The sequence below is a fragment of the Boleophthalmus pectinirostris genome, unplaced genomic scaffold, assembly GCF_026225935.1.
Source record: "Boleophthalmus pectinirostris isolate CB_2022bp ecotype Guang Dong unplaced genomic scaffold, ASM2622593v1 HiC_scaffold_3, whole genome shotgun sequence".
NCBI classification, from domain to species: Eukaryota; Metazoa; Chordata; class Actinopteri; order Gobiiformes; family Gobiidae; genus Boleophthalmus; species Boleophthalmus pectinirostris.
In genome coordinates this window covers 32,176,118-32,188,922 of record NW_026571299.1, presented here as the reverse complement: position 1 = coordinate 32,188,922, position 12,805 = coordinate 32,176,118, and the positions used below count along the sequence as shown (strand labels likewise).

General features: G+C 39.8%; 1 protein-coding gene across 5 annotated transcripts in view; it reads right to left on the bottom strand.

Moving 5' to 3' along the window:
- foxj3 (forkhead box J3) overlaps positions 1-12,805 on the bottom strand; it is a 125,113-nt gene that overhangs the window by 12,579 nt on the left and 99,729 nt on the right. For all 5 annotated transcript variants that reach the window (XM_055160130.1, XM_055160132.1, XM_055160129.1 and 2 more), the window contains 2 exons: positions 4,987-5,115; positions 110-290 (listed from right to left, as the gene is read on the bottom strand). In XM_055160130.1, the coding sequence (XP_055016105.1) occupies positions 110-290; positions 4,987-5,115 (310 nt within the window). The remainder of the gene's footprint in view (positions 1-109; positions 291-4,986; positions 5,116-12,805) is intronic.

Sequence of the window (12,805 nt, the reverse complement as noted above, 5' to 3'; positions counted from 1 at the left end):
CAATAAGTCCTCAAAATGTTGCATATAACAGTGGGCTGAAAGCATCGAATAGTCTAAGATGCTGAGCTAATCGGAGTAGCTCTCTGGTGTGTCTCCAGAGGGCGCTCACCTTGTTGGCTGAAGGACTGCTCAAAGACAGACTTGTATAGGCTGCGGAAGGAGGCACTGAGATCTTCGAAGTCGGAGAAGAGGAGCTGCTTGTCTCTCTCGGGCATGTTGTACTGGGACTGAGGGGGCTGCTGCAGGCTGGGACACAGGGGCTGGGACACGGGCTCTGGGTGACTGCTCACCTGAGGGGAGAGGGGAGAGGGTTCAGTTACAAAGAAAATATATTCACCAAGATTTTATATGTAAAATACAATTAGGGCTGCTCAATATTAAGAAAATCAAACAGAATGTTCAATTTGAGATTATCTGTAATACTTTATAGTGAGTGCACTTTTAATAGCTTTAAAGGTGCATTGTGTAACTTTTCAGGTGGAGGGTTCGTCAAATGCGTTCCTCCATGGAGATGTTATTGCTTTGTCTGGAATGTTTCACAGTATGATATTAAAACTTTTTATCATTTTATCATCACAGAGACCAAACCAGACCAAGTTACAGGTCAGCTCTGTGGAGGGAAAACCCCGCTCAGTCAGAATTAGGGATGGGCATTCGATGAAATTTTCTTAATCGATCTTCGGAAGAATTAACGATCGATTATCGATTAATCATTAACGTTTTTATATTAAAATGATCATCATTATTATTACTATCTGCACTACTAATCTGCATAAATAAATTCAACTTTACGACATATAAACCGTAACGACTCTAGAGCCACATCAATCCGTTTGACATTATAATGTGTTTAATTCAGGTTTTGCGCAACTCTCACAGAAACGAAACTTAAAACCGCATCGCTAATTTGCATAAACTCAGCGAAGATAAAACTACAGCTCTTGTGCGCTGATGCGGTCAGTTTCTGTCGGATTAAAAGACATGACTCAGTGGAATACAGGTTATTGTGACCATATTTGCGTTTGTCAAAACCAGGACACCGTACGGGAGGTGGGAGGTGGGGACTCGTCATCGACATTGCGCGACTCTCACCTGGTAAAACTTTTTCCCACTGGACACCGAAACATATGTTCCTGCTTTATACACTGTCCACATAGACTCACACTTGTCCCGAACGCAACAGAAAGCGTGGAATTTCTTGTACAAATCATCGTTAAATACGCATTTGTGCTTCGGCACGCTGCAGACTAACCCACTGTTTGTGTTTGCCCGCTCCTTCTGATGCAGAGAGACACATGTACGGACCTGTTTGGTCACACTACGCACAGCAACCTACATTTGGTTTGTCGATTAAAATTAACGTAATCGATGAAATTCTTAATGATCAATTATCGATTAATCGATTAATTATGCCCATCCCTAGTGAGAATGCCTGTTTTTCTAAGTATTTTTGAGCTATAAAATCACCTGTAATTGAATAAATGTAAGGCAGATTGTCTATGGCAGACATGTCAAACTCAGGCCCGGGGGCCAAATTCGGCCTGTGATATAATTATATTTGGCCCGCGAAATCATATCAAATATGTATTAAAGCTGCCCGCAGGCTACAGATAGGCTGTAGAGACATTATTTAAAATATTATTTTATATGATGCTTGTTCTGGATTCAATATTTAAGCAAAACTATTAAACATTTATTTTAATAAGAAAAGGTTTAAGATGAAGAGAAAACATGCAGATGCTGTTGAAATTTTACAATAAATATTTAGTTTGGCCCCGAGTTTTTAAATTTGGCCCTCTGTGAATTTGAGTTTGACACCCCTAGTCTATGGAGACAATCAGGTGGCGACTGAAATATCCCAGGCAGACCCTCCACCAAAAATCTTACATAGTGCTGCTTTTAATGAGCCACTTAAACAGACACAGCGCCTATACCCCAGTGACCAGTCAAAATGTATTTAAAACAAAATCAATAACTTGAGCTTTGTACAAATGAGCAGCCCTTTCATCTGTGTGTGTGAGTGGGTGGCCTAAGTTACGCCCTCGCCCTCTCCGTGTGGTACCAGCTCCTACACCCCTCCAGCAAAACCATTCAAAGCCAAACTTGCCCCGACATTACAACTTCGGTCACGTCCAATTTTTCCTTTCTTTTCTCAGCTCGTAACATCTTCCTTTTTCAATGATGCTGGGCGAGAAGTGCTCAACTCCCAGACTGCCGTAGTGAGTGTGTGTTTATAGAAAGCTTTGGAGAGAGAGGAGAGGAGAGCGTATCCAGCCGATCGATGCTAGCGCCTGGAGCAGAGGACCACACCAAAGCAGGGGCAGATCTGGTGGGAGGACATAAGAGACATAGCTTCTCTTTGTCTAGCTTCCAGAAGTGCGTACATCTTCCTCTGTAGCCCTTAACCCCGTCCCGTGATGTTGGCCCGCCCTCACCCTTCTCTGCGCGTCTATCCACGGCTGTCTGCGGCTGTCTGCGGCTGGCTTGCTTCAGAAACCACCGGGGGATTGGAGATACAGTGAGATAAGGGATGAAGTAGTGGGTTTTGCGAGAGTCCAGTTCATGTTTCATTCACTTACAAAGACAATATCTGCAGCTTAGTAGTAAAGTAAATTGGAGTAGTAAAATAAAAGTTCAATTTGGTCTTCTCATATTGCTAGTTGTTTCTATGAGAGATCATTAAAGGGGCAATATAACGCAAAATTGAGCTTTTCATCAAAAACATACCTGGAGTTGTGTTTCGTTTCATTCACACATGTTTGAGTAATCCTTTATTATAGGCTTGTCTACTAAACTAAAAGGTAGCTGAAAACTACCACTTCATGACATCACAAGATAGATCAGATAATTTTGAGCTCTGGTAGAGATTGACAATTCCAGGGCTGAAATCATCCAAATGCTTATGGAGTCTAAGGGGCCCATCTCATGCAAAATCAACTTTTCAGAGCTTTCTACCATCTAAGAGAGATGTGTGGGCCTTGTATATGTCGCTGAAGTGGTTTTTAGATGGATTCAGCGTTTTTTTTTAACAAATTGCTGTTTCTGCTACTCTTCCACGTGCCAACAAATTAATGCCTGCTACAACGATGACGCGGCCAACTACACCTATGATGTGTTTGACGTAGCAGAAAGCGCTTCACACCCACCCCCCACCCACCCACCCCTCTCAGTGTATTGTTATACACTCCAGTGTACGCGATATAATGTTTATCTACTAGCGTTTATTAATATTTTACCAATCAGTAATGTTCAGCTGATGCCGACGCGGTGCTTGCGCTTCATGCTCCTCCAAGTCCTCATCTGATTCTGGGTCCAACACATGCGGCTGAACGTGCTGTATCGCCATAAAATTTAATTCCTACCTCTATCAGGGTGTCTGCCCCTCCCTCCCTGAGATGGGCGGAGGAAGGGCGGCTCACTCAGAGCCTATGTCACATTTGGAGAGCGGAGCCTGTGCAACTCAGGATGGGCGGGGGGATGAGCAATAGCTGGTCTTTCATAGTTCCTGGTCTGTGACTGTCTCCAAGAAATCAGTAAGATTTCCTAACTATTGTGTAATGGATGTTCCAAAACCCAAATTGTGCTTGTATATGTGCAGAAGATACAATGTGAAAAGAGTTATTTTGCATGAGATGGGCCCTTTAAAAACACAGTGACTTCCTGTATTACCACTTGACATCACAAGGTGGAACAGAGTGTTTTTAGTTTGAGAGAAGAACTGAACCTAAATATGCAGAGTCTGTACGTAAAACATGTGAATGAAACGAAACACAACTCTGGATATGTTTGTGATGAGGAAACAACATTATAACATAACAAAATAGTGCAATAATTAGGATAGGAATAAATAGGAAATGGAAAATAGTCACATTTATTTGCTGCAACAAGAAACAAGACTCTCATCAGCTGTTGTCAAACGTATTAGTAGTAATAGTAGTAGAAACAGTAGTAGTAGCAGACAAAGCAGAGAGTTAAACATGAGAGCAGATTTTGCGTGCTGTAGCTTTAACAGTGTGTGTGCTAGCGTGTGTTTGATAAAGGGCACAGAGGAAATTACATGTGCGGACACTGTTTAATTGGTGCTTGTTCATTTTGCAGGTGTCACTGTCTTTTTAATCAGAGAGCATTCTTTCACTCTTATAATTACACTCATCGCACTGTCCATGCTTTGTTTTGAGGAGCTGCAAAGGTGACTGCAGAAATCTTACACAAGAACTCAGTCACAGAAGAGCATTTATGTATTCTAACCATTTGTGCATTTAACAATTTATTTATTTATTTATTTTTTACAACACAAATTAAAACCAGATTTATATTCTTATGTTTTGCCACTGCTATCTTTGTTCATTTGAGAATGGGGCTCAATCTTTAAAAACATATTTAATCAGTGCCATTAGGTTTAAGAAAAAAAAAAAAAGATAATATTTACACTTTAAATTGAGACAAAGATTCAACTCTGAGACAAAAGATTAACACCCAGCAACTATGGACCTCACATATATTGTTTTGAATATTGTTGTATAAATAGTTTCAAGTAAAAGAAAAAAGCAACAACTTACAAAACTGCAAAAAGTAGTAGTAGAATTATTAGAAGTAATAGTAATTGCAGAAGTAACTAGAGGTGAAGTTTGCACAACTTCATGTCTTGAGTGCTAAATTCAACAACGACAACAACACATAGCTTCCTCAAATGCTCTGGAGAAGGCTTTATGCATCAAACTTGTTAGCACTTATGTGTATGTTGTAGCCGAATAAAAACAGTTATGAGAGCCTGTGCCCTGATATTTTTATTATCTGAAGATGTGCATCGCTAAACATTTTTAATAGTTGCAGAAGTACATAGTTTTAGTTGTAGTATCTTGTCAAGATAAATATAGCAAGGTTTATAATTACTTAAACACCAATCTGCAAACAAAAACAGCTAAATATTAATGACAAACTAAAGGCCTGTTGAAATCGGCGTGTCTGGAGCGTGCTGGATCTTACCGGTGTATAGCTGTGCACACTGCTCACACTGTTGAGGTTGACTGAGGCCAGGCTCTGGTCTGAGAGGCTGTTGTTAAGGCTGCTCCTGGGACTGTCACTGCCCTCCTGGTCGGTGTTGTACAGCGTCACCTACAGCACAAACAGGGAAATACAGATCTGCTTCAGTTTGCATTCTCTGTATTGAAATTTTTGAAAATATGAAGCAATATAAAATCATAATGAAGACTTATATACTTAAATACGTTGATTGCGAGGGTATTATTAAAAAAAAAAAAGAAAAAGAATACATAAACAGTTTCTATATACTAGGGGTGTAATGATACCCAAGTTCCACGATACGATATCGTCACAGTATGAACCTCATGGGATGATTTATTGCGATATTGTGGGAAAGCTCACGATTAGGGATGCAACAATATCGAAATCTCTCGGTATGATATTTTCAGGATACAGTTTCAGGATCTCACTGTACAATATTTATTGTCATATTTTGTGGAGGCTAACAAAATTTATTATGCTACTTTTTCCTCTTAAAATGCCTTGACAAGACTTAATCCAAAGACATAAGACTTGCTTGTGCTTTGAACTGTTATTTCTTCTTGTAGTCTACACTGAAATGCAGCAAAGGATCATGGTCTATGTAGTTTAAAGCTTTTGCTGTACCATAACTCTTAATTTAAGCAAAGAGACTTGTAATACGGAATATTGTGATGGTTCACGATATTATTGAGAACTTTGACGATGCGATATCACAATTTCGGTTATTGTTACATCCCTAATATATACAAATTTGCTTTCTCCAGTTTTTGGCAGGACCTTTTAAATGCAATGAAATATATTGCCGTGAATGTGAAATTAGTAATATCCTAATCTATTCGTATAGCCAATATCCAATCTATTCACACTATAAGTACTACCTGAGAAAATATTTGGTCTTCTGAGTACCATCAAACCTAAACCAAGTCTAAAACAGGCCAAAACTGGGACTAAACCAATGCCAACCAACCATAACTAACCCAAAGGAGAGCTAAATGTGGGTTGACTCTTAAACGCTTAGACAAAACACTAGAACTGCAGATGCGTTCCTGTATCATCAGAAGAAGCCTGCATAATATGGATGCACTGGTCCAGCTTTTTCATTTTTCATTCCGATACTACAGCTTTAAGTATCTGCAGGTAACTTATGTTAACAGATACCAGCACTGAAACTGAAAACAGCATTTATTTCCTTAAAAGAAAAATAAAATAAGACTGAACTGATCCAAATGTTTTGAGGCTGTTAAAAAGCTCAAACTTTCAGGACCAATTATGAGCAGTCTTATCACATCAAAGTATATGTCCAACCAGGATATAGTCTGAACGGATATTTGGAAGCCGATATCAGATACCAGTATCGGATCGGTGCATTCCTACTCCACCCCAGGTTGTACTTATCCCACTGATTGAGAAACCGTGATATAGATATGGTTCCATGGTTGTTAGTGTTCACACGTCTCCTGCTCCTGTCATCGCTCACAGATGATGTCTCAGAGCCGCACTGTTGATGTCTGGAGTTTACCTGTTTCACTATGGAAATATAATGACTGCTATGGCTGCATGCTTTGGCTTGTCCTAATAGCAGACTGCTGTCTCTACTGGAGAGTGTGTAGTAGATTCTCCCTTACACCCAAAAAAGGAAAGTAACTATACATGTTTTAATACAAGCAAGTAACAGTATACATATTAATTTGTTATTTGTTTATTTTTTGGAGAAAATACTTTATTCTAGCTCTTTATTCTAAGGCTAAGATTAGTGGAAGTAACAGGAAGTTCAAATTACTGCTACTCAATTTAGAAAAAAAGAGGAAGAAAATCAGTCAGAAAGTCTTCAAATCATAATTGAAATCACAATTATTCCAACAATTATTTGCTTTGGGAGGTGAGGCATGATTGGGACTAAAAGAAAAGAGAACAAACAGATAAAATGAAAGCAGGTGACGTATCTTGAAATAGACTGTTGTGAGCATAATCTACAAGTAGAGAGGTACAATCGCTCGAATCTGCCCATTGAATGCACGTAAGGGTTCATGTTAATAATATCAATGAAATGATTACACAGTTTTTATTACATTATTACATTACTATTTATTATTACATTACAGTGATAATAATCATAATTGAAACTGAAGTTTGATTGCTTAAACAGTCCTAGTTCAAAGTACCAAAGATTGTTCAGTAGTGGTAGTAGGGAGTAACAATGCTTCTTCTACTAGGAATAAAAGTAGGGAGTAGATGTACTAACAGTAGCAGAGGTTTCTTAAGAACCTGTGTGTCAGTACTTCCCCCATAGTTGACAAGAAATGCTTTGTAATAATTTCACAGTACAGTTTTATTCACATCCTCCACTTATGTGTCATTTACAATCTCAGTGTGTTCTACCTCGACTGGAGAGGTGTCTGGAGAGGGTCCAGTCATCGCTAAAGGTCGTCCTCTCTCCCCCTTCTCTCCTCTTCTTCCCACCTATCTCTTTTCTAACCTCTCCTCTCCTCCTTTGCAGTCTCCTCCCCTCTCCTCTCCCCTTTCGCAGTCTCCTCTCTCTTCTTCTCACCTCTTCTCTCCCCCTTCACAGTGTCCTCTCTCTCTCTCTCTCTTTGTCTGTCTGTCTCCTCTCTCCCCTTTTGCAGTTTTCTCTCCTCTCTCTTCTTCTTCTTCCCTCCTCTCTTCCTTTCGCATTGTCCTCTCCTCTCTCCTCCTCTCTCTGTCTGTCTGTCTCTCCTCTCCTCTCTCCGTCTCCCCACTCCTCTCCCCTTTTGCAGTCTTCTCTCCTCTCTCCTCCTCTCTGTCACCCGTCTCCTCTCCCCTTTCACAGTCTCCTTTGCTCTCTCACTTCTTCTCCCCTCTTTTCTCCCAATTCGCAGCGTCCTCTCCTCTCTCTGTCTCCCATGTTCTCTCTCCGTCTCCCCTCTCCTCTCCCCCTTCGAAGTCTCCCCTCTCTTCCTCTCTCCTCCTCTCTCCTCCTCTGCATCTCCTCTCTCCTTTCCACTCTTTCTCTCTCCCTCTCTCCCTCTCTCCCTCCCTACTCCCCCTCTTCCCCTTCCTGTATCAGCCACATCTGCTCACACAGTCCTGCTCCACTGGGACAGCCACAGAGGCGCGCACACTGACCTTTACTCACCAGAGGAACTAGCCCGAGCACTTCGGCACGACAATCTTAATTATCGTCCAACAAGATTTAACCCCCACCTGCCCCGCCAAAAACTGCTCTGTCAGACAGTTAGAGAGCAACGCAGGGACAATGCAGATAAGGAGGAAATTGATACCCACTCAGAGATTCTAAAACTGTCCAAAAACATGAGTAAATGAATAGAAGTGACATCGCATCCATTTTTGTCCAAAGTCTTTTTGGAATTTGCAAGTTATTCTTGTGTATATTGTGATTTCAGCCCAAAATATGCACAATAGGCCAATTCTTCAGCTATAGTAGACCTGATCAAACCTACTTCAAGATCTGGGTCTACTGCTCCAGACAGGTTACCCCAACAGCATTTAAAAATGGGTCAAAGGCAGGAGTCAGAAAATAGATATTAGGGAGTATACCTTGACCTAAACTGTACTCCCAACGCAATGCTAATAAGTAGTTATTGTAAGATACAAATACCATCTTCCAATTTGAGAGTCAACAGGCCAGGACCGGTTTGGTGAGTGGCGTGCTCACCAAAATAAATAATTAAACCTCATTGTCTTGCCAGGTTTTTGCAGCAGTGGTTCAGCTGGTGAAAACAGTTGCACAAAATTAATCTGTTTAGGGAGCTTCACATAATGTCAAAATATGTAGCCATATCCTGTGCGCTAATTAGCTCACTAGAACATTTTTCCGTGCTGACAAAACAGGAGAAGTTTTGAACCCAAAGCAAGTGAAGGGCCAGCACAGTTTACACTGGTCTCATGATTGCACCCAACCTTTCTGATTAGCAACACTAGCAAACATTAGCAAATGAATGGCAACTTATCTAGAAAACAGTAGCTGTTTGAAATTTAAGGGTTTATCCATATATTACGAAGAGGACTATTGTTTAGCGTTATTGATGTAACATCTAAATATAAACAAAAGATTAGACACACCATCTCATTAAACGTGTTTTTTTCTTCCTACAGATTAGAAACATGTAGAAGCAAAACATATGTATATATGAAAACATGGAATTATGTAGCAACTCTTAGTTTTTTATGTTTTATATTCAAATCCTCAGCCACCCATTGCTTTATTTAACTTTTTCTTTGCTTTAGAATTCCACATATCTTGCTTGATATATTATGTATCAAAATGTAGGAAGAAGTAAAAAGTAAATAAAAAATATAGCTGCAAGCGGCAATGATGGAACCTGTGCAATGCCACGCCACAACCCACACATGCTGCACCCCTTTAATGCTCCTAACCACAACCCTAACCCTAGCCGCAACCCTAACCATAACCCTAAGCTTGTAACCCCAATCCTAACCGTAGCCATAGCCCCAACCCTAATCCTAACTGTGGCTGTTGTCCTAACCTAGCCCTTAACCCTTACTTACTCCTAAACTTTGAGCCCGTTTGGGTGAACGCCCTACGAGGAGTTCGTAAAAGTATGAAAATTACAAAACAAATGCTGACTCATGCTTAGCAAACTGACCCCTGGTGCAGCGGAAGGCAATGGTGTAATATTTTTTCCTGGTCCTGTCATGATCTACATGTCACATTTCATTATTGTACGTGCATGCATTTTTGCCATATTTGGGGGCTGATGTGTCATTTTATTTATTTTCTGAAAAATTTAATAACCAAAAGTCAGAGAAGCGCGGGTTTTAACAGATGGCAAAGTTTTGTAAGTTTTCGTCATTGCTCACTGGGTGAAAAATGGGTGAGTTAGGGAAAATAAAGAAAGATAAATAAGATAAAAAAAAATATTGTATGCCAACAAACTATACATTTTCAGAAAACTCTGGCGCATTCCTATGTCATGGCAAGGGTCCTGGTCATTACGAGCGAGACACATCGTGTTATTTCACTTCCCACCCATTAGGAGTGTTGCTTTGTGATACTAATAGGCCCTTTGCCAGCCTCTGGCGCTCAGGGCTAAATAATAATGTGTCCAAACTTTAGACTAGTGTATGTGTACTAACTAACTTTAGCTATCTTAAGTAAAAATTGTATGATGTTCTCCAAAATTTTGTTAAGCCTTTGAGAAAACCAACAATATAGCTATATTAACATGAATGCAAACAAGTCGAAATCCCAACTTTTCACAACAGACACCCAGAGGACCACATGAACACAGAACAAAACTGTAAAGCTCCCCATGACAACCAAAATGCACAATTAAAATACATAGGCTATTTTAACAGGCTACTGAAGTAATCCACTTATAGCATAACATACATTTTGTGTTTTCCCTTTTTGGAGTCACTATACGTTTTACCAAAAACTTGCCACCAATGCACTTCCAGACATATTATCTTACTTAGAAATCGATTACAATGGTACACTGCCGCTTAAATCATTCTGAAACTAACACATTTGAAGATTTAACTACCCCGCTTGGGCATGCCCAAAGTCCGCAGTACGCCTTTCACACTGAGCCAAGTTTCAGTGACATTTTGGGTCTAGTTTTGCGGTAAAATAAAACACAATTTATTTCTGTGATTTGCAAAAGGCACAATGAATCCTAGCAACACCGTTTTAAATATGAACAGAGAAGTGTACTAAGAGAATCTCATTACGACCGTGGCTGCCTGCACTCAGCACTGTTCATTAGCGTGAAGGGGAACTCGATGAGCAGCTAAGACTCACGGCTTAAGCACTTCTCCAAAATCAGCCTCATGCTAATCAAAAACACAGCGCCAAAGAAATATAAATGTTATGTGTAATGAAGTCATAAAATGGCCCTTTAAAGCCCAACTTGCTCGCCACAACCTATTTTTACTCCCCTCACAAACTGTAAACTGTGAGCATTTTGAAAAGCAGCTCTTGTGGTTTTAGTCCAAGTCTCCCCAGTGTAAAAACGCCCACTCGACACTGACAAACACTGTACCTGTGTGATGGAAGTAGTTCTTGGTCTAATACAACCGACAAAGTAGCGTCATGTACTGGGCCAAAATGTGCTGCATGTTTTCTAACGTCTGTACAACTTATTCATTCAAAAGTTGAAAAAGACATTCTAGATAATGAGCTGTGTCATCATCTGTGAAGTGAAGCTGTAATATTCACCAGGGATGGAACAAGATTGGGCACACAAGACAAAAATCATCTTGTGAGATTTTGTTTTCATTGTGTTTACATTTAGATTAGACAAAAAAAGGGTTAAGTGCAGGCGAGTTACATTTCTTGCATTTCTTTAAAAGTTGTGGTTCCAAAAAGCAGTGTTACAAAGACAACAAAAATATTCTAGAGTCTCATCTCATCTTCACCCCTCACATTCAATGAAAACTAGCAGATAATTAGTTTAAATACTGGTAACTGTAGGTGAATGCATTAGGGCAACTTACGGAGCTATTGTTAACCATGAGCCAAGAATGCAATTGCAATGTATATCTGGTATTTGTCAGCTTGGTCACATTTTTATATTCTTCTCCACCTCCAAGGCTTTAAATCAAGGAACCAGTCACACACTCACTTATACACAGGAAACTGGGGGCAAAAACTGGGGGCAAGATTGGCTTAGTGTCTTGCCCAAGGACACAACAATAGCATTCATCTGTGGATCTGACTGCTCCATCAATGATGTTTATGTCAAGAGTGGGATTCAAACCACCAACCTTTGGATCAATGGACAAACACTGCCAACTGAGCTACTGTCGCTATATCTTCATTCTTTATTTCATCAATAGTAACACTAACATTTAGAATCTAATTTTCCCAGATGGGACACTATTGCACATGCTTTTATATTTTTTTTATGTGCTGACCATGTGGCAATCTGCCAAAATTCTCCAAAATCATTCTATCTGCTGCTCACAAATGCACACATACACATAATGTGCTCCTCCTGTTGGTCAGTCTCCGTCATGTTCTGACTGATTTAAGTGCTAACTCTCAGAAGCAGCTGCTAATATCAATGACAAAAGAAATGTATCATGTGATTTATTTTTGTTTATTTATTTATTTACTGCCTTATGGTGTCGCGGAAAAATCTGTGAAAGAGCACACGATACATCATCTAAGCTTTCCTAACCCCCACTGATCACTGCACATCACTTGTAAGAACTAGATTAATGGATGCAGTTAAAACAAAGTGGTTATTTCAGCACTCTCTGGCCACCTGCACAGAGCAACACCAAAATGAAAGAGGAAACTGAAACATTATACATCCTTTCACTGCATCTGTCTGTGTTTGATTTAAAAATGAGGACACGGCTCAGAAATTTAAGAAGTCATAATATGCATTTTGGTGGGTATTTATTAATTAACAAAACTCACGAAATTCTCTGTAAACCAAAATATACTTATACCTAAAACAGCCCAATAATAGAATGGGCCTATTGACCTCCTGTTCAAAACAGCTCAACTAAAAAGTCCCTACCTCTTCGTCGTAGCATTTCACCGTTTCACCTGTGGATTTTCATTTATGCGTTTTTACTGGTGAAAATGACTAGGCAACTCTTCTGAACATAATGCCAGTTGCGCCCGGAGGTCGGGACTCAGAAAGATGTAATCTCCAAGTTTAACATCAGATTGATCAGCCCGTTTGAGTTGTCAAGTTGGGAAAACAATGACCAGTATTTATTAGTAATCTGGACAATATTATTACAATAACAGTTAATAAAGCAATGTTTGAGAGTAAATTTCTGCTTTTGTTGAAATATGTTC